Genomic DNA, 25835 nt, shown 5'->3' with positions numbered 1-25835 from the left:
AAGCACTTGTCCCAAAATGTATTTGACTAACTATGCAGAGCTCCTGAGCAGACGATTGAGGCTTGAATATTGGAACTGGCTGACACAAAATGTTTTGGCCGTCTAATCCAAAATCTCTTAAGACCTAAAAACAGGTTACTGAATAAGCAAAGACATACACAACACTGTTGTAATGCAAATATTATAAAACTTCTAAAAATGTTTAAATCATAATAGTGGAAATAATCTGGTAGTATTAATAAGAGTGAGAGCGTACAAGTAATCTTAATCATAGAAAACCGTATGATTAAACCATGGCATTTCTTTAAAAGGTGTTTATGTTTAAGGCTGGTGCACAGCTATGTATTTAGTTTCATTTTCCTGAATGCCTGCTATGTGCCCTGTTTGGAGTAGGCACCAGCATGGTTACAGCAGCAGGAGATGAGGGAGCAGATTAGTGGGATGCAGTGACCTGACAGTTGTGCGATTATGTAAGTGAGGGCAGGGCTGCATGTGAGAGGGACAATGTTAGGACGTGAGGAGTGTATAAATTGAGAGATAGTGGAAATTAAAGGATACCCTATCAGCACAGAGTAGTGATGTGAAACGCCTGTCACACTGAGGCAGGAAAACGGCAGTGTCACACAAATCCCTGTACAGAAAAAAGTTCATATATCAAATGTGTTTTAGAAGGAACTAAGGAAACATACAATCACTGGGGACAAAATTCACTACAGGTACCTGCAAAATACACATCCAGCACTGCTAATAATATCACCTCAAACAGGCTGAGAAAGAGTGCATTTGGTGTCTACGCAATAGCATACAGTAGCCCAATACTGTTCAACTAATCCTCAGCTTGAGTGCACAATTTTGATGAATCTGTACAACAAATAATAAAACACACGGTAAATGAAAGCGAGCATGCAAACATGTTCTGAGAAAACAAAGGAAAAGTCAACCAAAGTCTCTCAATCCTGTCCTTTAAACTACTATTTGTATTTATTTATTTTACAAAACTTTGCTTTTTCTTATAAAGCCAACAAAACAATAATGCAAATATGTACACCTGGCGCTGTCACCTACAGAGTGAGAGCAGCTGATCTTAGGGGACTTGATCCCAAATTTCCCCAAAAGATAAAAGAAAAAAGCACTGTCTTATTGTCTGGTTAGTTTCTTATAAAGCCAGTAACAATATTTTTTTATTTTTCAGTTGTATTTGTCCCATTAAAATAGTTACAGACAACTATACAGGACTTAAAAATGTGTTACAAGTCAGATTGAAAATGTCACCAGTCGCTACTGTGCCTGTCTCCCATAATCCGCTGGTCCCTTAAATATGTACATGATATAATAAGATTTTACTTACCGATAAATCTATTTCTCGTAGTCCGTAGTGGATGCTGGGGACTCCGTCAGGACCATGGGGATTAGCGGCTCCGCAGGAGACAGGGCACAAAAATAAAGCTTTAGGATCAGGTGGTGTGCACTGGCTCCTCCCCCTATGACCCTCCTCCAAGCCTCAGTTAGGATACTGTGCCCGGACGAGCGTACACAATAAGGAAGGATTTTGAATCCCGGGTAAGACTCATACCAGCCACACCAATCACACCGTACAACTTGTGATCTGAACCCAGTTAACAGTATGATAACGTAGGAGCCTCTGAACAGACGGCTCACAACAATAACAACCCGATTTTTTTGTAACAATAACTATGTACAAGTATTGCAGACAATCCGCACTTGGGATGGGCGCCCAGCATCCACTACGGACTACGAGAAATAGATTTATCGGTAAGTAAAATCTTATTTTCTCTAACGTCCTAGTGGATGCTGGGGACTCCGTCAGGACCATGGGGATTATACCAAAGCTCCCAAACGGGCGGGAGAGTGCGGATGACTCTGCAGCACCGAATGAGAGAACTCCAGGTCCTCTTTAGCCAGGGTATCAAATTTGTAGAATTTTACAAACGTGTTCTCCCCCGACCACGTAGCTGCTCGGCAGAGTTGTAATGCCGAGACCCCTCGGGCAGCCGCCCAGGATGATGCAAAAAACAAATACTCAAATATAGGCGCTGAGTGTAGTTTCATAGAAACAAAAAGAAAGTCAATACTTAAAGTCCATTATGAACGAAAAGTCCAACTTCAATAAGAACCTCTTGTAGAGATATAGGCGAGTCTTCCAATTCACAGGTGCCTCACGGTAATATGCAATGGAAGAACAAATGGAAAAAACATAGTGTAATATGTCCAAAACGGACGGGAGAGTGCGGATGACTCTGCAGCACCGAATGAGCAAACTCAAGGTCCTCCAGGGTATCAAACTTGTAGAATTTTGCAAACGTGTTTGACCCCGACCAGGTAGCAGCTCGGCCAAGTTGTAAAGCAGAGACCCCTCGGGCAGCCGCCCAGGATGAGCCCACCTTCCTTGTGGAATGGGCCTTGACAGATTTAGGCTGTGGCAGGCCTGCCACAGAATGTGCAAGTTGAATTGTGCTACAAATCCAACGAGCAATCGTCTGCTTAGAAGCAGGAGCACCCAGCTTGGGTGCATACAGTATAAACAGCGAGTCCGATTTTCTGACTCCAGCCGTCCTTGAAATATATATTTTCAATGCCCTGACAACGTCCAGCAACTTGGAATCCTCCAAATCGCTAGTAGCCGCAGGCACCACAATAGGCTGGTTCAGGTGAAACGCTGACACCACCTTAGGCAGAAAATGAGGACGCGTCCGCAGTTCTGCCCTGTCCGAATGGAAAATCAGATATGGGCTTTTATACGATAAAGCCGCCAATTCTGACACTCTCCTGGCTGAAGCCAGGGCCAGTAGCATGGTTACTTTCCATGTAAGATATTTCAAATCCGCCGATTTGAGTGGCTCAAACCAATGGGATTTGAGAAAATCCAAAACTACATTAAGGTCCCACGGAGCCACTGGGGGCACAACCGGGGGCTGTATATGTAGTACTCCTTTTACAAAAGTCTGGACTTCAGGAACTGAAGCCAATTCTTTCTGGAAGAAAATCGACAGGGCCGAAATTTGAACCTTAATGGACCCCAACTTGAGGCCCATAGACAATCCTGTTTGCAGGAAATGTAGGAATCGACCCAATTGAAATTCCTCCGTGGGGGCCTTCCTGGCCTCACACCACGCAACATATTTTCTCCAAATGCGGTGATAATGTTGTGCAGTCACCTCCTTCCTGGCTTTTACCAGTGTAGGAATGACCTCTTCCGGAATGCCTTTTTCCCTTAGAATTCGGCGTTCAAACGCAGCCGCGGTAAGTCTTGGAATAGACACGGTCCCTGTTGAAGCAGGTCCCGTCTTAGAGGTAGAGGCCACGGATCTTCCGTGAGCATCTCCTGAAGTTCCGGGTACCAAGTTCGTCTTGGCCAATCCGGAGCCACGAGTATCGTTCTTACTCCCCTTTGCCGTATAATTCTCAGTACTTTTGGTATGAGAGGCAGAGGAGGAAACACATACACTGACTGGAACACCCACGGCGTTACCAGAGCATCCACAGCTATTGCCTGAGGGTCTCTTGACCTGGCGCAATACCTGTCCAGTTTTTTGTTGAGGCGAGACGCCATCATGTCCACCTTTGGTTTTTCCCAACGGTTCACAATCATGTGGAAGACTTCTGGATGAAGTCCCCACTCTCCCGGGTGTAGATCGTGTCTGCTGAGGAAGTCTGCTTCCCAGTTGTCCACTCCCGGAATGAACACTGCTGACAGTGCTATCACATGATCTTCCGCCCAGCGAAGAATCCTTGCAGCTTCTGCCATTGCTCTCCTGCTTCTTGTGCCGCCCTGTCTGTTTACGTGGGCGACTGCCGTGATGTTGTCCGACTGGATCAACACCGGCTGACCCTGAAGCAGGGGTTTTGCCAGGCTTAGAGCATTGTAAATCGCTCTTAGCTCCAGTATATTTATGTGAAGAGACATCTCCAGGTTTGACCATAAGCCCTGGAAGTTTCTTCCCTGTGTGACCGCTCCCCAGCCTCTCAGACTGGCATCCGTGGTCACCAGGACCCAGTCCTGTATGCCGAATCTGCGGCCCTCTAACAGATGAGCACTCTGCAACCACCACAGCAGAGACACCCTTGTCCGTGGCGATAAGGTTATCCGCTGATGCATCTGCAGATGTGATCCGGACCATTTGTCCAGCAGATCCCACTGAAAAGTTTGTGCGTGGAATCTGCCGAATGGAATCACTTCGTAAGAAGCCACCATCTTTCCCAGGACTCTTGTGCATTGATGCACAGACACTTTCCCTGGTTTTAGGAGGTTCCTGACAAGTTCGGATAAATCCTTGGCTTTCTCCTCCGGAAGAAACACCTTTTTCTGAACCGTGTCCAGAATCATTCCCAGGAACAGCAGACGTGTCGTCGGGGTCAATTGAGATTTTGGAAAATTCAGAATCCACCCGTGCTGTTGCAGCACTATTTGGGTTAGTGCTACTACGTCCCCCAGCTGTTCCCTGGACCTTGCCCTTATCAGGAGATCGTCCAAGTAAGGGATAATTAATACGCCTTTTCTTCGTAGAAGAAACATCATTTCGGCCATTACCTTGGTAAAGACCCGAGGTGCCGTGGACAATCCAAACGGCAGCGTCTGAAACTGATAATGACAGTTTTGCACCACGAACCTGAGGTACCCTTGATGTGAAGGGCAAATTGGGACATGCAGGTAAGCATCCTTGATGTCCAGGGACACCATAAAGTCCCCTTCTTCCAGATTCGCTATCACTGCTCTGAGTGACTCCATCTTGAACTTGAATTTTTGTATGTACAGGTTCAAAGATTTCAGATTTAGAATAGGTCTTACCGAGCCGTCCGGCTTCGGTACCACAAATAGTGTGGAATAATACCCCTTTCCCTGTTGTAGGAGGGGTACCTTGACTATCACCTGCTGAGAATACAGCTTGTGAATGGCTTCCAATACCGTCGCCCTGTCTGAGGGAGACGTTGGCAGAGCAGACTTTAGGAACCGGCGAGGGGGAGACTTCTCGAATTCCAACCTGTAACCCTGAGATATTATCTGCAGGATCCAGGGGTCCACCTGTGAGTGAGCCCACTGTGCGCTGAAATTCTTGAGTCGACCCCCCACCGCCCCTGAGTCCGCTTGTAAAGCCCCAACGTCATGCTGAGGGCTTTGCAGAAGCCGGGGGGGGGGCTTCTGCTCCTGGGAAGAAGCTGCTTGGTGCACTCTCTTACCCTTTCCTTTGCCTCGGGGCAAATATGACTGTCCTTTCGCCCGCTTGTTCCTATAGGAACGAAAGGACTGCGGCTGAAAAGACGGTGTCTTTTTCTGTTGGGAGGGGACCTGAGGTAAAAAGGTGGATTTCCCGGCTGTTGCCGTGGCCACCAAATCCGATAGACCGACCCCAAATAATTCCTTCCCCTTATACGGCAATACTTCCATATGCCGTTTGGAATCCGCATCACCTGACCATTGTCGCGTCCATAAACTTCTTCTGGCAGATATGGACATCGCACTTACTCTCGATGCCAGAGTGCAAATATCCCTCTGTGCATCTCGCATATATAGAAATGCATCCTTTAAATGCTCTATAGTCAGTAAAATACTGTCCCTATCCAGGGTATCAATATTTTCAGTCAGGGAATCCGACCAAACCACCCCAGCACTGCACATCCATGCAGAGGCGATGGCTGGTCGCAGTATAACACCAGTATGAGTGTATATACTTTTCAGGGTAGTTTCCAGCCTCCTATCTGCTGGATCCTTGAGGGCGGCCGTTTCAGGAGACGGTAACGCCACTTGTTTTGATAAGCGTGTGAGCGCCTTATCCACCCTAGGGGGTGTTTCCCAGCGCGCCCTAACCTCTGGCGGGAAAGGATATAATGCCAATAACTTCTTTGAAATTAGCAGTTTTCTATCGGGGTTAACCCACGCTTCATCACACACTTCATTCAATTCGTCTGATTCAGGAAAAACTACAGGTAGTTTTTTCAGACCCCACATAATACCCCTTTTTGTGGTACATGCAGTATCAGAGATATGTAAAGCCTCCTTCATTGCCGTGATCATATAACGTGTGGCCCTACTGGAAAATACGTTTGTTTCTTCACCGTCGACACTAGATTCGGTGTCCGTGTCTGGGTCTGTGTCGACCGACTGAGGTAAAGGGCGTTTTACAGCCCCTGACGGTGTCTGAGACGCCTGTACAGGTACTAACTGGTTTCCCGGCCGTCTCATGTCGTCAACTGATTTTTGTAATGTGCTGACATTATCACGTAATTCCATAAATAAAGCCATCCATTCCGGTGTCGACTCCCTAGGGGGTGACATCACCATTACCGGCAATTGCTCCGCCTCCACACCAACATCGTCCTCATACATGTCGACACACACGTACCGACACACAGCAGACACACAGGGAATGCTCTTATCGAAGACAGGACCCCACTAGCCCTTTGGGGAGACAGAGGGAGAGTTTGCCAGCACACACCCAAGCGCTATAAATATATAGGAACAACCCTATAGAAGTGTTGTCTCCCTTATAGCAGCTTAATATATATCAAAAACGCCAAAAAAAGTGCCCCCCCTCTCTTTTTTACCCTGTTTCTGTAGTGCAGTGCAGGGGAGAGTCCTGGGAGCCTTCCTCGCAGCGGAGCTGAGCAGGAAAATGGCGCTGTGTGCTGAGGAGATAGGCCCCGCCCCCTATTTCGGCGGGCTCTTCTCCGGAGTTTGTGAGACCTGGCAGGGGTTAAATACATCCATATAGCCCCAAGGGCTATATGTGATGTATTTTTTAGCCAGAACAAGGTATTCTCATTGCTGCCCAGGGCGCCCCCTGCAGCGCCCTGCACCCTCCGTGACCGCTGGTGTGAAGTGTGTGACAACAATGGCGCACAGCTGCAGTGCTGTGCGCTACCTCATGAAGACTGAAAAGTCTTCTGCCGCCGGTTTCTGGACCTCTTCGCTTTTCGGCATCTGCAAGGGGGTCGGCGGCGCGGCTCCGGGACCGGACTCCATGGCTGGGCCTGTGTTCGATCCCTCTGGAGCTAATGGTGTCCAGTAGCCTAAGAAGTAGAGATGAGCGGGTTCGGTTTTACTCGGTTTTACTCGGTTCTCAAAACGGCATCTAATTGGCTCACGGATGTCACGTGTTTTGGATAGCCAATAAGGGTCGGTTTTGAGAACAGAGTAAAACCGAGTAAAACCGAATCCGCTCATCTCTACTAAGAAGCCAATCCATCCTGCACGCAGGTGAGTTCACTTCTTCTCCCCTAAGTCCCTCGTTGCAGTGAGCCTGTTGCCAGCAGGACTCACTGAAAATAAAAAACCTAAAAACTTTTTCTAAGCAGCTCTTTAGGAGAGCCACCTAGATTGCACCCTGCTCGGACGGGCACAAAAACCTAACTGAGGCTTGGAGGAGGGTCATAGGGGGAGGAGCCAGTGCACACCACCTGATCCTAAAGCTTTATTTTTGTGCCCTGTCTCCTGCGGAGCCGCTAATCCCCATGGTCCTGACGGAGTCCCCAGCATCCACTAGGACGTTAGAGAAATGTACAATACATCAGCTCACAATACAATATCTTAGGGCACTGTCTACATGCAAGGAGTCTGTCAATAAATCCTATGATCAAGATATGTCACCACCAGTATTGGCTCGTGTCACTGGATGCCTGTCTGCCATTTCATCTTGGATGTCATCTCACCACCTCAAACTCAACATTTCCAAAACCGAATTAATTATTTTCCCACCAGCTAAGAGTAGTTACCAACCTGATATCTCTATAACTGTTGACAATGCAACTATCCACCCCACCCCACAAGCTCGTTGCCTAGGTGTCACCCTTGACTCTGAACTGTCCTTTGTTCCACACATTCAATCTGTCTCTAAATCATGTTACATGCACCTTAAAAACATATCCAAAATACGCCCTTATCTTACACAAGACACTGCAAAAACTCTAATCCATGCACTCATCATCTCCCGCATTGATTATTGTAATAGTCTCCTTACTGGTCTTCCCAAACATAGGCTATCACCACTTCAATCCATTTTAAATGCAGCTGCGAGGCTAATCTTCCTCGCCAGACGTTCTTCATCTGCTGATCCGCTCTGTCAGTCCCTCCATTGGTTACCGGTATTCTACCGTGTCAAATATAAAATACTTTTACTTACATACAAGGCTATTAACCAAACTGCACCATCATACATCTCCTCACTCATCTCAAAATATCTCCCTACCAGACCTCTCCGCTCTGCACAAGATCTGCGTCTCTCATCCACATGTATTACCTGTTCCCACTCAAAATTACAGGACTTTACCCGGGCTTCACCCACTCTGTGGAATGCACTCCCACGCACAATAAGACTCTCCTCTAGTCTCCAAACCTTTAAATGTTCTCTGAAAACTCATCTCTTCAGACAAGCCTACCAAATTTCAGACCCACACACATGACCTTCACAGCTTCCCTATCAAGTTACATCCCCTCTGTACAGTCCACATAAACTCACATTTTGTCTTCCAACATTGCTGGGTGATCATATCATATACAACCCATTAAGAACCTAGCAACCTGGGGAACCATTATGTGACAAGTAGCATCTATCCTTGTGTATCAATGCCTATTTCCCTATAGATTGTAAGCTTGCGAGCAGGGCCTTCCTACCTCTGTCTGTCTGTCTTTGCCCAGTTTTGTTCTATAATTGTTGTTCTAATTGTAAAGCGCAACGGAATATGCTGCGCTATATAAGAAACTGCTAATAAATAATAAATAAATAATACAATATATTTGGGACACGTAGTAGATGGCAAACAGAATTTCTACAATTGGAGGACAGTATAAAATATGTTTCCCCTGTACTAAATACACTTATGACCTGTCCACCTGTGGCTAGAATCAATTCACTGTTTCCTCATTTTGGCAGGATTATGAAAGAGATTAATTTAACTTTGAAAAATAGTTTGAACATTAGCTACTAAAATCAAAGAAGTTCCCAAAACACACCTTTCCATACTTCTCCCCTTGTTTACACGTCATACTTTCAGCAATTTTCGAACATTCAACTAAAATGTGTCTACGGGATATATTTCTAGATTTGATAATTACAACTGCTTATAATTATAACCAATTACTGCCGGCACCATAATCATGACACACTTGTAATGCTGCTAACTACATTTTAAAGAGGAAGGCATTACAAGTTTCAACACGCTGCTTCACCAGCACATGAAAATGCCATCACATTTAAAATGCAGTTACCAGCATTACAAGCGTGTTATGATGTCAGCATTTCAAGGTCCCCATAATGATCGTCAACAAAAGTATTGAACCCCTTAGTTGTGCACTAGGTTTTATTTGTTATGGGTGTTAAAATCTCAAATTAGTATTGGAAGTTTGTGTGCTTGAAAAACATTAATAAACCAATACGGACATAAGGGGCATACACACGCTGCAATTATGGCTTAACGATTTCCCTTGAACTTCCCCGAAGTCCAGAATCAACGATATTGCATATACACACACACAGAACAATTTTGACTATGAACAATTTTGACTATGTATATTCTAGTCATGTTTCTAGCCAAAATTGTATGTGCATGCAGTCTATTTTTACCAACGTTGAAGATCCGTGGGACCACGCATAATTCATCGTTGGTTCTATACACACGGAATGATATGCACTAGTTTTTCTAACGATATAGACTATATAAACCATATCGTTAGCTCATACCCCTCTGCGTGTATGCCCCTATACCAATGGATATTTAGGAAAACGGCTCTGAAGCTTTTATGTAGAAACGTTGTTGTTCAGAACAACCAGATACTTGCATTTATTTTCTGCACCAGAATGGTATCATGTGATAGAGTTGTTTTGGACATCTAATTTTCTAGTTACCTCTACAATAATGTTATTTAAGTATATAAACCTTTAAATTAACAGACTTTATATCGAAGTGTTATCACATATGTATGACCCAAGGAAAAAATGAGCAGTGGTTACCAACCACTGCCCTTTAAGGTATATGGTGGGAGCATTACTGAATTCACAAAAGCAGATAACATCCTTAATGTTGTAGCATGTCAGATGATAGTACCAATGTTGACAAGATCAGCACTAGGCATCTCTATCATTTTAGAGCAACACAATGCTGGACCAGCTGCCTCCTAGTGTAATGCATGACAAGTATCACGTTATAAAACACATTTAAGGTCCCCATACACTTATGCGACTTCTCCGAGGGGAGACGTCGCATAGGATTCCCTTGAGCTCCCCGGCAGCAGGATCACATACGGTACATCGTATGCGGTCCTTTCGCATACGATGTATCGTATGCGATCCCAGCCAAGGCTCCGGTATCTGACACGTTTATGGTGCAACCCTTGCGATCTCAGACTCCAATCCGATGAGCACTGGACCGCGAACAGGGTCAGAATCAAGATTAAAACACCTGCGAATTGACACTTTTCATCCGAGTTCTCGGCCAGATCCATTGAAATCAGCCCAAATCACACAAGTGTATGGGCACCCTTAAGAGGTAAATGTGTTGGAAATTATAAATTACCATGATGGTATGGTGGTAATGCTATGGTGCTAGAGAGCTTTTCTATTGTACTAGCTAAAGTTGTCCAAAAATCGCAAGCTCTGGGTTAGGATCAACCAAAATACCCAACACTGTACAATATGTGTGGCTTGACAATAAATAACTATTTAAAACAGTTTTTATCCAGTCAGGTAATAAACTAGATCGAACAATGACTACCAAATACTGCAAGCGAAATCATTATAAATCAAGTTAAGCAGATAGTAGTAGGACTGGCGCGAAGATAATCAGACTTCTCAACGCAAATCCTAGGCAATCAAATCAGTTCAATTTAACATTATACAAGTGGGAAAGTTGCTGACTGATCTTGTCATCAGAGAGGTTGTCTTGAATGGCCAGACAGACATTTAGGCCAGGACATTAAACTTAGTAATGTCAACAATATGAAAAGGTAAGTACATGGCATACCACAGAAGGTTACACAGAAACTCCCCCCAAAAAACTACACTTTGCATTTTAAAAGGGCATCAATCACTTTAGAAGTCAGTAAAGGCAAATACAGTATGCGGCAAGTATACTTTGTGACTTTAAACCCCTTAGCACATAAGTAATCCATATTACTTGTTGCTCAAAACAAAGTAAATCTTCCAAGCCTTCCTCTCACAGCACTTTTCATTCATGTTCATTTCATTCATTCACACTGGAGGCTTTTTACCTTGCCATTATTCTCTTTACCTTGACCCAATACAAATTAAAAAAAAACACAAGGTCTGCATGAGCAAATGCCTGAAAACGATCACATTGCATCTCAATAGGTGAAAAACGCACCCAAGGGATCAATTTGGATAATTCTCCATGTACTTTTAATTTTAGATTGTGTTTGTCTAATTGCAGTCATTTTAATTCCCCATGTGTAACATTAACAAATTCAGCTGTTGGTTAAGACCAATGGGCTGGCCCATTTCCCTTTCTTTTCTACAAAACAGGTTTGTTTCAACAGCTTTCTTGTGGGCATTTTTAGAACCAATTATACTCCTTCACTCCTGTTCTACCAGAGCCAATTAAAAATAATAAATACCCAATAGAATCTTTTGGACAGTATGTGTGTAATTAATATATATTTTTACTAACAACCATATGTAGCATTCAATCCTCCCCATGAAAACAATTGCTGCACCCTATACAAGTTAAAATAAATGGGGAATCACTTTATGATGGATCTTATCCTTTTCTAATGCAGGGAACTGTTGTGTATGGCCAAGCACAATGGAGAAACAGCACATGAAAGATCTGCACTAATAATATACAGTATGCACTTGTTTATTTAGCCTCCTGGCATATTGATATTACTAGCGTTTTCCTATTCCAAATAATATTGTGATTTTGTTTTAATGAAACAGAAATAAGAACAAAGATAGTGCAGTGGCAACAATATTCTCGTTAACAATAACAGTATTTGCAACATATTTCCAAAACTCCAGTGCAGTGACCAGCTGAGAAGTTGGTGTAACAGTGATAGTCAGAGAGGGGGCAGTATGGCCGGACATAGAGCATATTACAGCCCCACAGATCAAGGGAGTTATGCTGCTGCGGCTGCCATATGGTCTCGCGTATTATGAGGGCGAGTGTAGCCCATGTTACACACACGGAGGGTACATTTATGTATTTGTCTAAAAAGGTAAGCTGAGCAGCCATCAGCAATGTATAGCCGGCACCGCAGGACGAGTCTGAGGGGAGCCCCTGGGGCAGTGCAGTCACTCCGCCGAGTAGCAGAGTCCCGGAAATAACAAACCACGGCGGCATAGAATGTTTATAAATATAGAAACGTTATTAGCAGTGAGGCCGCTGTCCCGTATGTGCGCGGGTACGCAAGGAGGGGCGGGGCCTGCCATACCGGGGACGCGCGCCCGTAAACGACGCTAAGTGGGAAAGGGCGGGAAGACGGCCTCCCAGAGCTCAGCACGCATGCGCCGCCCACAGCCGGAACCTAATGCGCGTGTGCAGCTCGACGGCGTCTGGAGTGTGCGCATGCGCGCTGCCATAGGAAGAGGAGGGGGCGGCGGGAGCGCGCAGAAGATTGTTGTGGAGAGTGCGCGTTTCCGCGCATTGTACCGGGGTAGGTAGCAGAAGCTTTTACACTTACCCCCTTCAGCCGCTTCATGAGTGTGCTCTTCTGACCACTCTTAGGTAATCCCCGTTCCTCAAGTGCCGCTCGTAAATCGGTGACCCGAAGGCTGTCCAGCGGCCTCCCGTCCAGCGTTACATCCTCTTGCTCTGCCATTTTCTGCGCCCCAATTCAGAACTAACCCGGCCAGGCAGCGGAGCACCGGCTGTGGGGCGCTATACGACCGAGTTCGGCAGATCCCGCTGTGTGACGTCAGCCTCGGGCACTTCCGCCTCCGAGCTCGGGTACAGCCGGAGAATCTCTTCCCCTCCTTCCTGTTGCGTCATCTTCGCGCAGCTACATTGGCCCCGCCCACGTGTGGTAGTAAGTAGTGTTCCCATCATCTCAGAACAACAGCCACACCTAGTGGACTTTAGAGGTACTGCAACTGAATGTTGCCAGCTATTAACCGGTGATGTCTAGAACTGGATATGGTCGTTAGGTGAACATGGTGCACTAATTGAGGGTTCCCCGTCACTTTACGGAGAAAATTACACCAAAAAAAGTTTAAAAAAAACATGTCAACCTTTTCACATGTCGACCAAGTGCATGTCGACCTAATGATCATATCGACCTAATGACTGTTGACCTAAGTTGAGTCGACCCAATGACCCGTGCCCTCTAGAACACAGGTTGAACAGGTTTAGTACAGCTAGGTATTGTAGAACTAGTAGTCGCAGCGTGTGTCTGCAGTGATCTTCAATCTGAAAATTAATCTTCTCTTTATTTTGCACCAACATGACATTTCTCAGTTATTTAGACGTAATAGTTTTAATCCACTATTAACATCTGCAGAAGATTCCCTGTTCCTTTTACACACAGATAGTAGCTCCCTCCTTAGTGTGCCATTTTAGAGTATTATACCGACTTATGCTGTTGTCCAAGCAGAGGCGGAACTACCGCCAGTGCAACCAGTGCATTGCACTGGGGCCCGCCACTGTCCAGGGGCCCAAAACATGTAATGAGTCAAACTGACTCATTACATGCCGCTGTGTGCTGCGGGCAACCGCTGCCCGCAGCGGACACGGGGGGAAGGTGGAGGAGGGAGCCGCAGCAACGCTTTGTTACTGGGGGAGGCGCTGCTGCTGTCCCTCTGCTTCACTATAGGCTGTCTTCCGCCGCTGTGAAGCGCATCCCAGCATTTACAGCGGCGGAGAACAGCCTATGGTGAAGGACTGCGACAGCAGCAGCAGCGTCTCCACCAATAACACAGCGCTGCTGTGGCTCCCTCCTCCACCTCCTCTCCTGCCCGGGGTCTCTGGAGAAGCTGCGCTGATGAGCCTGAGCCAGCAGAGAGAGTAAGTATAATTCTTTCTTTCTTCCTTAATGTGCAAAAAGGGGGACTGTCTGCCGTAATGTGTAAAAAGGGGAATCTGTCTGCTGTTATGTGTAAAAAGTGCACGCTGTCTGCCGCTACGTGTAACAAGGGCACGCTGTCTGCCGTTATGTGTAAAAAGGGGGACGCTGTCTGCAGTTATGTGTAAAAAGTGCACGCTGTCTGCCGTAAGGTGTAAAAAATGGGAATCTGTCCGCCGTAAGGTGTAAAAGGGTCTCTACCTGTTGTAGTGGTGCTACTGTGTGGCGTAATTTGAATAATGGAGACTACTGTGCACCGTTTTATGAATTGGTATTATTTTGTGGCCACACCCCTTCCCCACGAAGCCATGCCCCTGTTTTGCATGCAGGGGTGGGGCTCCGATGCAGTTTCTTGCACACAGTGCTAAAATGTCTAGTTACGGCACTGTTGCTAGGTATCCATTTCTCTGGCCCTGAGCAGGTCCCCCTCACCAGATCCTCTCCAGGGGTGAGGGGGTGGACTTGGATGGGATGAGGGGGGGGCAAGGCATTCTGTCGCACCTGGGCCCACCACTCGCTAGTTCCGCCACTATGTCCAAGTATTTCTACTTGTTAACAGTTTGCTCACCCAGCGCTTGTTAATAGTAACTGGCAGATTTGTAATATTCTGTTCTTAAGTTACATGTGTTATTCTGCAGTTACACTTGTGTAGTCATGCAAAATGAGGTTTCACGGTAGATGTGGGTTAAAGTTCAAAACTTGGGGTACACTATATACTGTATACAGATATATACTTATGTTGGCATATATTACAAATGTGTTATACAAAAATGACTGTATGTGAATGGCGCCCATAAAAAATAAAAATTGTCGAGGGAAGGAGTGGGGAGAAAAAATGGACAGGAAAAAAAACCGCATAGATATCAGGCATCACTCTTCAGGGAGCTCACTCTGTATAGTTGCTTTCAACTGTGATGGATGTGTGAGTACAAAGATTGAGTCCAGTCACTTAAATGTATCAAAAAGAATGTAGCGGATGAAGTAGGGTTGGCTGGTTTAAACTAAATGGTTTTTGTTTTGTTTGTTTTTTGTTGTAGCTTCTTAAAAAAAAAAACTTCTTTTTATTCAAAGGGGGGAATTCAAATGTTTGAAAAGTCGGTTGGGTGTCTGTTTTTTCCTGTCTATTAGATAGGAAAACACAGACACCCAACTGACTTTTCAAACATTTGAATTCCCCTCATAATGTTTAATGCTGATGGTTAACTCCTACTTCTGTGTGTGTTTCTCCGAAAAGTGCTTTTGCATTTTCCATTTTGTATTACTATTAAGATTTATTTAATATGTAAAGGGGGGTACATACGGAGAGATGTGTGCTGCTCGATCTAGCACAGAACGCTCTGCACACATCTTTCCCCCCCACTCAGCGTGATGTGTGCTGGGCGATGGGGGGGGAGCGATGGGGGAAATGGGACGGGACAGACTCTCACTTCACCCAGGGGTGAAGTGAGCAATCTAACTAGATTGTGCAATCTAGAACCGTCGATAGAGATGCACGGCCCTATCGCTATGGGGCATACACACGGAGAGATCCGTGCTTTAATAAGCAATCTAGCCTAATCTAGTCAGATTGTTTAGAAATGAAGCATACATCTCTCCGTGTGTACCCCCTTAAGACTAACTTGGATATTAAATTACCTGCATATACTGTCGGGTGAAAAGTATCGTGGGGGGGGGGGGGGGTTTATGGTATCTAATACGCCGAACCTGCATGTTTTTGGGTGATAAGGATGTTTTTTCCGGATGAAAAAACTTTGACAAAACATCGGGAAACGTCACCCGAAGCTTCATCTGCGGTAATTGAATACTAATGCTTAACATTAACTTGTTCTTATTTCGTCTGGCTCTGAGTGTACTTTGTATGTATTAATGTGTTTAGTCTATATACATATATTCACATGTAAAAGGAATAATAAACAGTGAAAAATGGGTTTTATTTAAAGATGTAAAATAAATCAATTCAAAGCCTAATACAGTAACATTATTAATATTATAAAGCATTGAAGCATGGTCGCTCAACGTTTCTAATACATGCTTTAATTATTATTTTTTACATTAAAACATTAATGCAAAGATGTTTAAGTTAATACATTGTCTTTATCATACTCCAGGTAGATTGCTTAGATTTTGGCTGGCCTGAAACCTCTAAGTATTGCTGGAGAAACTGTGGATTAGAGGGTACCGTAGTTCTTATTTTGTGGTTTTGCCCAAAACAGAAATATGTATGGAAGTTTTTTCCTTGATTATGAAGGTTACTGCGGAGGTTCTTCCTTTGCTTACTGAAATTGCCCTTTTACACTATTTCCTCCTAACAGTACAAGCCCACAATAAATATGTTATAGTACATATTCCCATAGCTACAAGGGCGGCTATAGCCCAATACTGGAAAATGTTGGATCCCCCTCTTTGCAGAAAAGACCGTAATATCCTATATGCAAAGAAGCTCTGAAATGGAAACGCTTGGGTTTAAATACTCCACATGTACCCATGACTAGGTGGAGCCCTTTGTCTTCTATGCTACTTAGGGATGTAGTTATGTGACCGGCGATCACATGACCTCCACCTACATCCCGCCCCCTCACTATCCCGATGGTCGGCATGCCGACCAACAGGGACTATTCCAACTTGTAGGTGTCCACGGCAGCCATAGAGTGGGAATAGATCCTGTGGCGAGCGCAAAGGGATTGGTCCGCTCCCGCCCCCCACACACACACACACACACCCCGTCGGCATTCTGCGCCCGGGACCCTTGTGTCGGGCTGCGGACCGCTGGGATCCTGGCCGCCGGTAACGCGATACACACCCGCTACTTATATTGCCCAGACTAATCTATCTGTTACTGCTGTCTACACATACATCTTTATGGTTCTCTTTCTAATTTACTTTTATATGTATGTATGTATATTTCCTATAAATGTTTATTCATTCTCCGTAAGGAGTAACCTTAGGTTACCATATTTGTGCTTCTGTAGGGTGTGTATGTATTTATTTATTTTCCCCTTTTTCTTTTCCTTTGTATGCGTTATTATATTATAGGTTGCAACCTCTGTTATTCCATTCATCATTGTGATCATAGTTACATAAGCTTTGTACTGTCAGAATTTCCTTTTCTCTTCGATAAAAATCATGATTTAAAAAAATAAATGTGTGTATATGTGTGTGTGTGTGTGTATATATATATATATATATATATATATATATACTGAGTTTGTATATGTATGTGTATGTATGTGTGTGTGTGTGTGTGTGTGTGTGTGTGTGTGTATATAATATAAAATTTTATTTATTTTAAATCTGGTTTAAACCAAAAAAGCTTTTTTTTATTTGGTTTTAAAACTGTTATTTTTCCACACCCAAGAGAATTGGCCCTGATCATAATAAATTAACCTACACCCTTTATAGATGTTGCTGAAGTTATTCATGGTAACGTTCTGATTTACATAGACATAGTTGGACAAGAGAAAAAGAAAAAATGATAAATAAGGATTCAATATCCAGCCAAGGTGACTCACGTCCGATGATCTTGAAGCAAGGAATAGCCAGTCTTGTTTTTTTTAAATTACTCCAACACCATGTGAATTTTAGCAACGTATTGTTATTGGTTGAAATATAATGAGTTTAAAATAATTTAGGATTCAAAGCTTATGATTACTAGTGCAGCTGTGTATGTGCATGCAGACTAATTGTGACATTAAATATTTGGCTGAGGTGTAATTGTAGCATTGAACAATTATCTTTAGCTAAGGTGTAATTTGCATAATGAAACATTTATATTTAGTTAACTCAGAGGTTCCCAAACCCAGTCCTCAAGACAGACTAACAGTCCAGATTTTAAGAACCCCATGCTTCACAAAAGGTGACTTAATTAGGACATCAATCCATATGATTCAATCATATATGTTCAGCCATGGATATCCTTAAAGCCTGCACTGTTTGGTGTCTTGAGGACTGAGTTTGGCGACCACTGAGTTAAGATGTAATTTCTCTAACGTCCTAGTGGATGCTGGGAACTGCGTAAGGACCATGGGGAATAGCGGGCTCCGAAGGAGGCTGGGCACTCTAGAAAGATCTTAGACTACCTGGTGTGCACTGGCTCCTCCCACTATGACCCTCCTCCAAGCCTCAGTTAGATTTCGTGCCCGGCCGAGGTTGGATGCACACTAGGGGCTCTCCTGAGCTCTTAGAAAGTTATAGTCTTAGAATTTGTTCTTTTCAGTGAGACCTGCTGGCAACAGGCTCACTGCAGCGAGGGACTAAGGGGAGAAGAAGCGAACTCGCCTGCTTGCAGCCGGATTGGGCTTCTTAGGCTACTGGACACCATTAGCTCCAGAGGGATCGACCGCAGGCCCAGCCTTGATGTTCGGTCCCGGAGCCGCGCCGCCGTCCCCCTTACAGAGCCAGAAGCAAGAAGATGGTCCGGAAAATCGGCGGCATGAAGACTCAGTCTTCACCAAGGTAGCGCACAGCACTGCAGCTGTGCGCCATTGCTCCTCTCACACACTTCATACTCCGGTCACTGAGGGTGCAGGGCGCTGGGGGGGGGGCGCCCTGAGGCAGCAATAAAAACACCTTGGCTGGCAAAAATACCTCAATATATAGCCCCAGGGGCTATATATGAGGTAAATACCCCTGCCAGAAGTCCATAAAAAACGGGAGAATAGGCCGCGAAAAAGGGGCGGAGCCTATCTCCTCAGCACACTGGCGCCATTTTCCCTCACAGCTCCGTTGGAGGGAAGCTCCCTGGCTCTCCCCTGCAGTCTACAAGGGTTAAAAAAAGAGAGAGGGGGCACTAAATTTAGGCGCAGTATGCATTATATATATAGATATAAAGCTATAGGGGACATAACTCAGTTAGTCCCTGCAGTATATAGCGCTCTGGTGTGTGCTGGCATACTCTCACTCTGTCCCCCCAAAGGGCTTTTGTGGGTCCTGTCCTCGTTTAGAGCATTCCCTGTGTGTCTGCGGTGTGTCGGTACGGCTGTGTCGACATGTTGAATGAGGAGGCTTATATGGTGACGGAACAGAGGCCGATATATGTGATGTCGCCCCCTGTGGGGCCGACACCAGAGTGGATAGAGAGGTAAAAGGTATTAACCGACAGTGTCAACTCCTTACATAAAAGGGTGGATGACGTAACAGCTGTGGGACAGCCGGCTTCGCAGCCCGCGCCTGCCCAGGCGTCTCAAAGGCCATCAGGGGCTCAAAAACGCCCGCTCTCTCAGATGGCAGACACAGATGTCGACACGGAGTCTGACTCCAGTGTCGACAAGGTGGAGACATATACACAATCCAATCCGTGACTTGATCCCGGCAATAAAAAATGTGTTATACATTTCTGACTTTAACCTCTATAAATGGGTTTTAGGTTTGGGGAGAAAAAACAGGCAGTGTTTTGTTCCCCCATCAGATAAATAAATGAAGTGTGTGAAAAGCGTGGGTTCCCCCGTTAAGAAACTGGTAATTTATAAAAAGTTACTGATGGCGTACCCTTTCCCGCCAGGAGGATAAGTTACGCTGGGAGATATCCCCTAGGGTGGATAAGGCGCTCACACGTTTGTCAAAAAAGGTGGCACTGCCGTCTTAGGATACGGCCACTTTAATAGGTACCTGTTGATAAAAAAAACAGGAGGCTATCCTGAAGTCTGTATTTACACACTCAGGTACTAGACTGAGACCTGCAGATAGTGCTGCTGCAGCGTGGATGGTGACCCTGTCAAACAGGGATAATAGTTGGCAAACATAAAAACATATTAAAGACGTTGTCTTATATATGGGGGATGCACAGAGGGATATTTTGCCGGCTGGCATCCAAAATAAATGTAATGTCCATTCTGTCAGGAGGGTATTAGAGACCTGTCACTGGACAGGTGATGCTGACTTAAAAAGCGCATAGAGAGCCTTATAAGAGTGAGGAATTATTTGGGGATGGTCTCTGGGACCTCGTATCCACAGCAACTGCTGGGAAGAAATAATTTTACCTCAGGTTTCCTCACAGAAAAAGGTACAGTCCTTTCGGCTTCAGAAAAGCAAGCGGGTCAAATGGCGCTTCCTTTCTGTACAGAGACAAGGGTAGAGGGAAAAAGCTGCACCAGTCAGCCTGTTCCCAGAATCAAGATTCTTCCCCCGCCTCCTGTGAGTACACACCATGACGCGGGTGCTCCACAGGTGTAGCCAGGTACGGTGGGGGGCCGCCTCAAAAATTTCAGCAATTAGTGGGCTCGCTCACAGGTGGATCCCTGTTTCTTCCAAGTAGTATTTCAGGGGTACAAGCTGGAATTAGAGATGTCTCCCCCCAGCCGTTTCCTAAAATATGCCTTGCTGACAACTCCCTCAAGCAGGGAGGCTGTGCTAGAGGCAATTAATAAGCGGTATTCCCAGCAGGTAATACTCAAGGTGCCCCTACTTCAACAAGGACGGGGTTACTATTCCACACGGGTTGGGGTACCGAAACCGCATGGTTCGGTGTGACCCATTTTATATTTAAAATCCTTGAACATAAAAAAATTCAAGTTCAAGATGGAATCGCTCAGGGCGGTTATTGCAAGCCTGGACGAGGGGGATTACATGGTATCCCGGGACATCAAGGATGCTTACCTGCATGTCCCCATTTACCATCCTCGCCAGGAGTACCTCAGATTTGTGGTACAGGATTACCATTACCAAGTCCAGACACTGCCGTTTGGACTGTACATGGCACCGAGGGTGTTTTATCAAGGTAATGGCCGAAATGATGATACTCCTTCAAAAAAAGGGAGTTATAATTATCCCGTAATTGGACAATCTCGTTATAAGGGCGAGGTCCAAGGAGCAGTTGGTAGTCGGGGTAGCACTATTTTGGAAAGTGCTACAACAGCATAGGTGGATTCTAAACAGTCCAAAGTCACAGCTGGTTCCTATGACACGTCTACTGTTCCTGGGGATGGTTCTGGACATAAACCAGAAATAGTGTTTCTCCCGGAGGAGAAAGCCAAGGAGTTGTCATCTCTAGTCAGAGACCTCCTGAAACCAAAATAGGTAGCGGTGCATCATTGCACGCGAGTCCTGGGAAAAATGGTAGCTTCTTACGAAGCAATCCCATTAGGCAGGTTCCATACAAGAACTTTTCAGAGGGACCTGTTGGACAAGTGGTCCGGATCGCATCTTCCGATGCATAGGCTGATAACCCTGTCTCCAAGGACCAGGGTATCTCTACTGTGGTGGCTGCAGAGTGCCCATCTTCAAAAGGGCCGCAGGTTCGGCATACAGGACTAGGTCCTAGTGACCATGGATTCCAGCCTTTGAGGCTGGGGGGCAGTCGCATAGGGAAGAAGCTTCCAGGGACTTTGGTCAAGTCAGGTTATTTCCCTACACATAAATATTCTGGATCTGAGGGCCATTTACAATGCCCTGAGGCCAGCAAGGCCTCTGCTTCACAACCAGCCGGTACTGATCCAATCAGACAACATCACGGCAGTCGCCCATGTAATCAACAGGGCGGCACAAAAAGCAGGATGGCGATGGCAGAAGCCACAAGGATTCTCCGATAGGCGGAAAATCATGTGTTAGCACTGTCAGCAGTGTTCATTCCCGGAGTGGACAACTGGGAAGCAGATCTTCTCAACAGACACGACCTCCACCCGGGAGAATGGGGACTTCCTCCAGAAGTCTTCCAATAGGATTGTACACCATTGGGAAAGGCCACAGGTGGACATGATGGCGTCCCGCCTTAACAAAAAGCTATAAAAGATATTGCTCCAGGTCAAGGGACCCTCAGGCGATAGCTATGGACGCTCTGGTAACACCGTGGGTGTACCAGTCGGTTTAGGTGTTCTCCCCTCTGCCTCTCATACCAAAGGTACTGAGAATAATAAGAAGGCGAGGAGTAAGAACGATACTCGTGGATGGCCAAGAAGAGCTTGGTACCCAGAACTTCAAGAATTTATATCAGAGGACCAATGGCCTCTGCCACTCAGTCAGGACCTGCGGCAGCAGGGGCCCTGTCTGTTCCAAGACTTACCGCGGCTGCGTTTGACGGCATGGCGGTTGAACGCCGGATCCTGAAGGAAAAGGGTATTCCGGAGGAAGTAATTCCTACGCTTACTAAAGCCAGGAAAGAGGTTACAGCAACTCATTATCACCGCATATGGCGAAAATATGTTGCATGGTGTGAGGCCGAAAGGGCCCCAACAGAGGAATTTCAACTAGGTCGATTTCTGCATTTCCTGCAAGCAGGAGTGACTATGGGCCTTAAATTGGGTTCCATTAAGGTACAGATCTCGGCTCTGTCGATTTTCTTTCAAAAAAGAACTAGCTTCAGTACCTGAAGTTCAGACATTTATAAAAGGAGTGCTGCATAGTCAGCCCCCGTTTGTGCCTCCTGTGGCACCTTGGGATCTCAACGTGGTGTTGAGTTTTCTTAAAATCACTTTGGTTTGAACCACTAAAAACCGTGGATCTGAAATATCTCACATGGAAGGTGGTTATGTTATTGGCCTCGGCTTCTGCCAGGCGAGTATCAGAATTGGCGGCTTTGTCTTGTAAAAGCCCTTATTTGATTTTCCATATGGATAGGGCAGAATTGAGGACTCGTCCCCAGTTTCTCCCTAAGGTGGTGTCAGCGTTTCACCTGAACCAGCCTATTGTGGTGCCTGCGGCTACTAAGGATTTGGAGGACTCCAAGTTGCTAGACGTTGTCAGGACCCTGAAAATATATGTTTCCAGGACGGCTGGAGTCAGAAAATCTGACTCGCTGTTTATCCTATATGCACCCAACAAGCTGGGTGCTCCTGCTTCTAAGCAGACTATTGCTCGTTGGATTTGTAGTACAATTCAGCTTGCACATACTGTGGCAGGCCTGCCACAGCCAAAATCTGTCAATGCCCATTCCACAAGGAAGGTGGGCTCATCTTGGGCGGCTGCCCGAGGGGTCTCGGCTTTACAATTTTGCCGAGCAGCTACTTGGTCAGGGGCAAACACGTTTGCAAAATTCTACAAATTTGATACCCTGGCTGAGGAGGACCTGGAGTTCTCTCATTCGGTGCTGCAGAGTCATCCGCACTCTCCCGCCCGTTTGGGAGCTTTGGTATAATCCCCATGGTCCTTACGGAGTTCCCAGCATCCACTAGGACGTTAGAGAAAATAAGAATTTACTCACCGGTAATTCTATTTCTCGTAGTCCGTAGTGGATGCTGGGCGCCCATCCCAAGTGCGGTTTATCTGCATTACTTGTACATAGTTATTGTTAACTAAATCGGGTTATTGTTGAGCCATCTGTTGAGAGGCTCTATTGTTTCATACTGTTAACTGTGTTTCATATCACGAGTTGTACGGTGTGATTGGTGTGGCTGGTATGAGTCTTACCCGGGATTCAAAATCCTTCCTTATTGTGTACGCTCGTCCGGGCACAGTACCTAACTGAGGCTTGGAGGAGGGTCATAGTGGGAGGAGCCAGTGCACACCAGGTAGTCTAAGATCTTTCTAGAGTGCCCAGCCTCCTTCGGAGCCCGCTATTCCCCATGGTCCTTACGGAGTTCCCAGCATCCACTACGGACTACGAGAAATAGAATTACCGGTGAGTAAATTCTTATTTTTTTTATTTTTTTGAGATAAGCCAACATATGTGATGGATCTTGCCCATAGCATTATTCATTATTTATTTAAAAAATAAATAAAAAAAATTAATTTATATAATACTAGCATTTTTTAGTGTAATACAGTAATGGAAGTCATAAAAAAGCCTGGTAGTGTCAGAGTCAGTGATATCCCTTTCACACCACCAATGCCGGATCCCACCCAGGAATTGGAAACGGGTCCTTCCTGGGTGGGATTCGGCATTGGACCTGACAATGTCTATAATATTTGTCCTATTAAAAACACGTTAAAGGTTAAAGAACACAGTACGCAATTGGCGCAAAAAGTACCGCAAGGGTACGCCCTTAACTATACCTTAAGGAATGTACTTATACTGTAAACATTTGTGCAGTGACAATGTGTAGATGTAATGCAGTGTAACCTTGTTAGCTTAAAAGCTGTATGAGCGACTATGACGCTCTGAGAACCTTTATGCATTTATAATAATCAATCAAATACCGGTCTAAGGTTCTAACGCCTTTAGTGAGAGAATGAACGTTCAAAAAGAATAATACAATACAAGCTATACACTACCAAAATAACATAGAATATCTAACCAAGTTACTACACATAAAATACAATAAAGACACAATTACTTTTAAAAGGGGAAGGAGAGAGAGAATGGCTTATAACATTAAATAAGACAATATGATTGCGGAGAAAACTTACACATGTGAGAGACAATCGCTGCGCAGTTAGTCAATGCTGAATACCGCATGGGATAGAAGCTAGACTCCATTTTGGGAAAACTCCCATGATTCCAAAGACTGCAACACATGGTTGAAAGGGGGTGGGGAAAACACCCAGCAGCAGCCATTTCTTACAAACCAACTAATCTTATTCCACATTCCAATCCAACTTCCTAGAACCATCTTATTCAATTTCACATTCCAAACAAACTCAGTATCTCAATAACCAGAGCATATGGTATGATGGCTATGCTATATGAATTATCACAAGACCAGATCACAATGTAACCACACATATCAGCCTGCCATTGCTACAAAACCCATATTCACAAGTAACTGCATGGCGGTATTCATGATTGACAAGATATATTATAACAAACCAGCACAATCTATTTTAAATCACCATAGGCAAACAAATACCACAAATGCTATGCTACAGGTTGTCTAATGTCCCAGCTACCATCACAGATTCCCAGATCTATCACACAAACAAGTTACAATATCCTATTTAAACCAGCACCATTGACCTTAAAGCCATATGTCTATATTTCCTTATCTAGCCATGTGAATTCAATACTTAGCCTTTCACTTGGAGGTCAGTCTTGGGGATGAAGCAGCCATGCTGCTGGGTGCCAGGTAGCTGTGTGAGTGAGTGAGCCCTGTGATTTCCAGTGGATAATATCATACCTGCATTCCAGCTGTGGGGGTGTGTCAACCACAGGAAGTGTGTCTTTCACAGTATGTGGGCTGTCTTGTATTAGTGAGCTGAGCATGTGAGCTTGGTTATGCAAAATGTTGGGTGATGACTAACATTCCTGTCTTGTGGAAAGCTATTGTTTGGCGAATACAAAACAAAACCCTGTCTCTGGGTTTTGTTCGATATTCATGATGTCCACTTTCAGTTGAGACAATGACATCTCAGCAATCATTCTTCTGGAGACAAACCCTAAGCCCATGTGTAAACACAGGTGTTGGCCCTCCTCATTGAGTCTCAAAGCTCAGTGTAATTAAAGGCTATTGTACTCCGTCTGCGGGAAAGATACTGATTTGGAATATAATTAATCTTCAATTACTATTCCTGTGCTTTAACTATGCATAAGAACATGTGAAGCCCTCCCAACATGCAAACTATTGTTTGGGGAATCTCTAAGGTCAAAGAGCCATTTGAGACCCACTGATACCTGCTGGACTCAGGGGAATATTAACTTATAAAATCCATTATTTTGATTAAATATGTAGCGTGCGCACGCATGAAGTGCATATATGGCAACGTGCAGCGTGATATTTTTCTGACTTTGACAGTCCGCCCTTTGGCAGTCACCAATAACTGCCACTTCCTAAAACAGTTCAAAAAGAGAAAAATATATGTCATATGTAAATACATTTCTATGATTGGGTAAGGGAGGAGAGGAGAAGGTAGGAAAAGGGTATGACCTAGTGAGATAGCAGAAGCATGTGTGTATGAATTCATGTTTGGGGGGGTCATGTATCATCGTGCCGTACGTGTTTTAAATCAA

At 45.0% G+C, this 25835-nt stretch overlaps 2 protein-coding genes across 9 annotated transcripts in view; one reads left to right on the top strand and one right to left on the bottom strand.

Moving 5' to 3' along the window:
- Positions 1–12784, bottom strand: part of ACIN1 (apoptotic chromatin condensation inducer 1) — a 265672-nt gene extending 252888 nt beyond the window's left edge. For all 5 annotated transcript variants that reach the window (XM_063913544.1, XM_063913545.1, XM_063913546.1 and 2 more), the window contains exon 1: positions 12647–12784. In XM_063913544.1, the coding sequence (XP_063769614.1) occupies positions 12647–12784 (138 nt within the window). The remainder of the gene's footprint in view (positions 1–12646) is intronic.
- C1H14orf119 (chromosome 1 C14orf119 homolog) overlaps positions 12458–25835 on the top strand; it is a 67574-nt gene continuing 54196 nt past the window's right edge. Inside the window, exon 1 of one of the 4 annotated variants that reach the window (XM_063913550.1) lies at positions 12458–12619. The gene's annotated coding sequence lies outside the window, so the exon portion shown is untranslated. Of the gene's footprint in view, positions 12691–12905; positions 12992–13024; positions 13047–25835 lie in introns of those variants that run through there. The other 3 variants (XM_063913553.1, XM_063913551.1, XM_063913552.1) reach the window with 3 other exon arrangements.

The sequence above is a fragment of the Pseudophryne corroboree genome, chromosome 1, assembly GCF_028390025.1.
Source record: "Pseudophryne corroboree isolate aPseCor3 chromosome 1, aPseCor3.hap2, whole genome shotgun sequence".
Classification (NCBI taxonomy): domain Eukaryota; kingdom Metazoa; phylum Chordata; class Amphibia; order Anura; family Myobatrachidae; genus Pseudophryne; species Pseudophryne corroboree.
The sequence above is the reverse complement of the archived record's forward strand: the minus strand, read 5'-3'. Positions and strand labels throughout refer to the sequence as shown.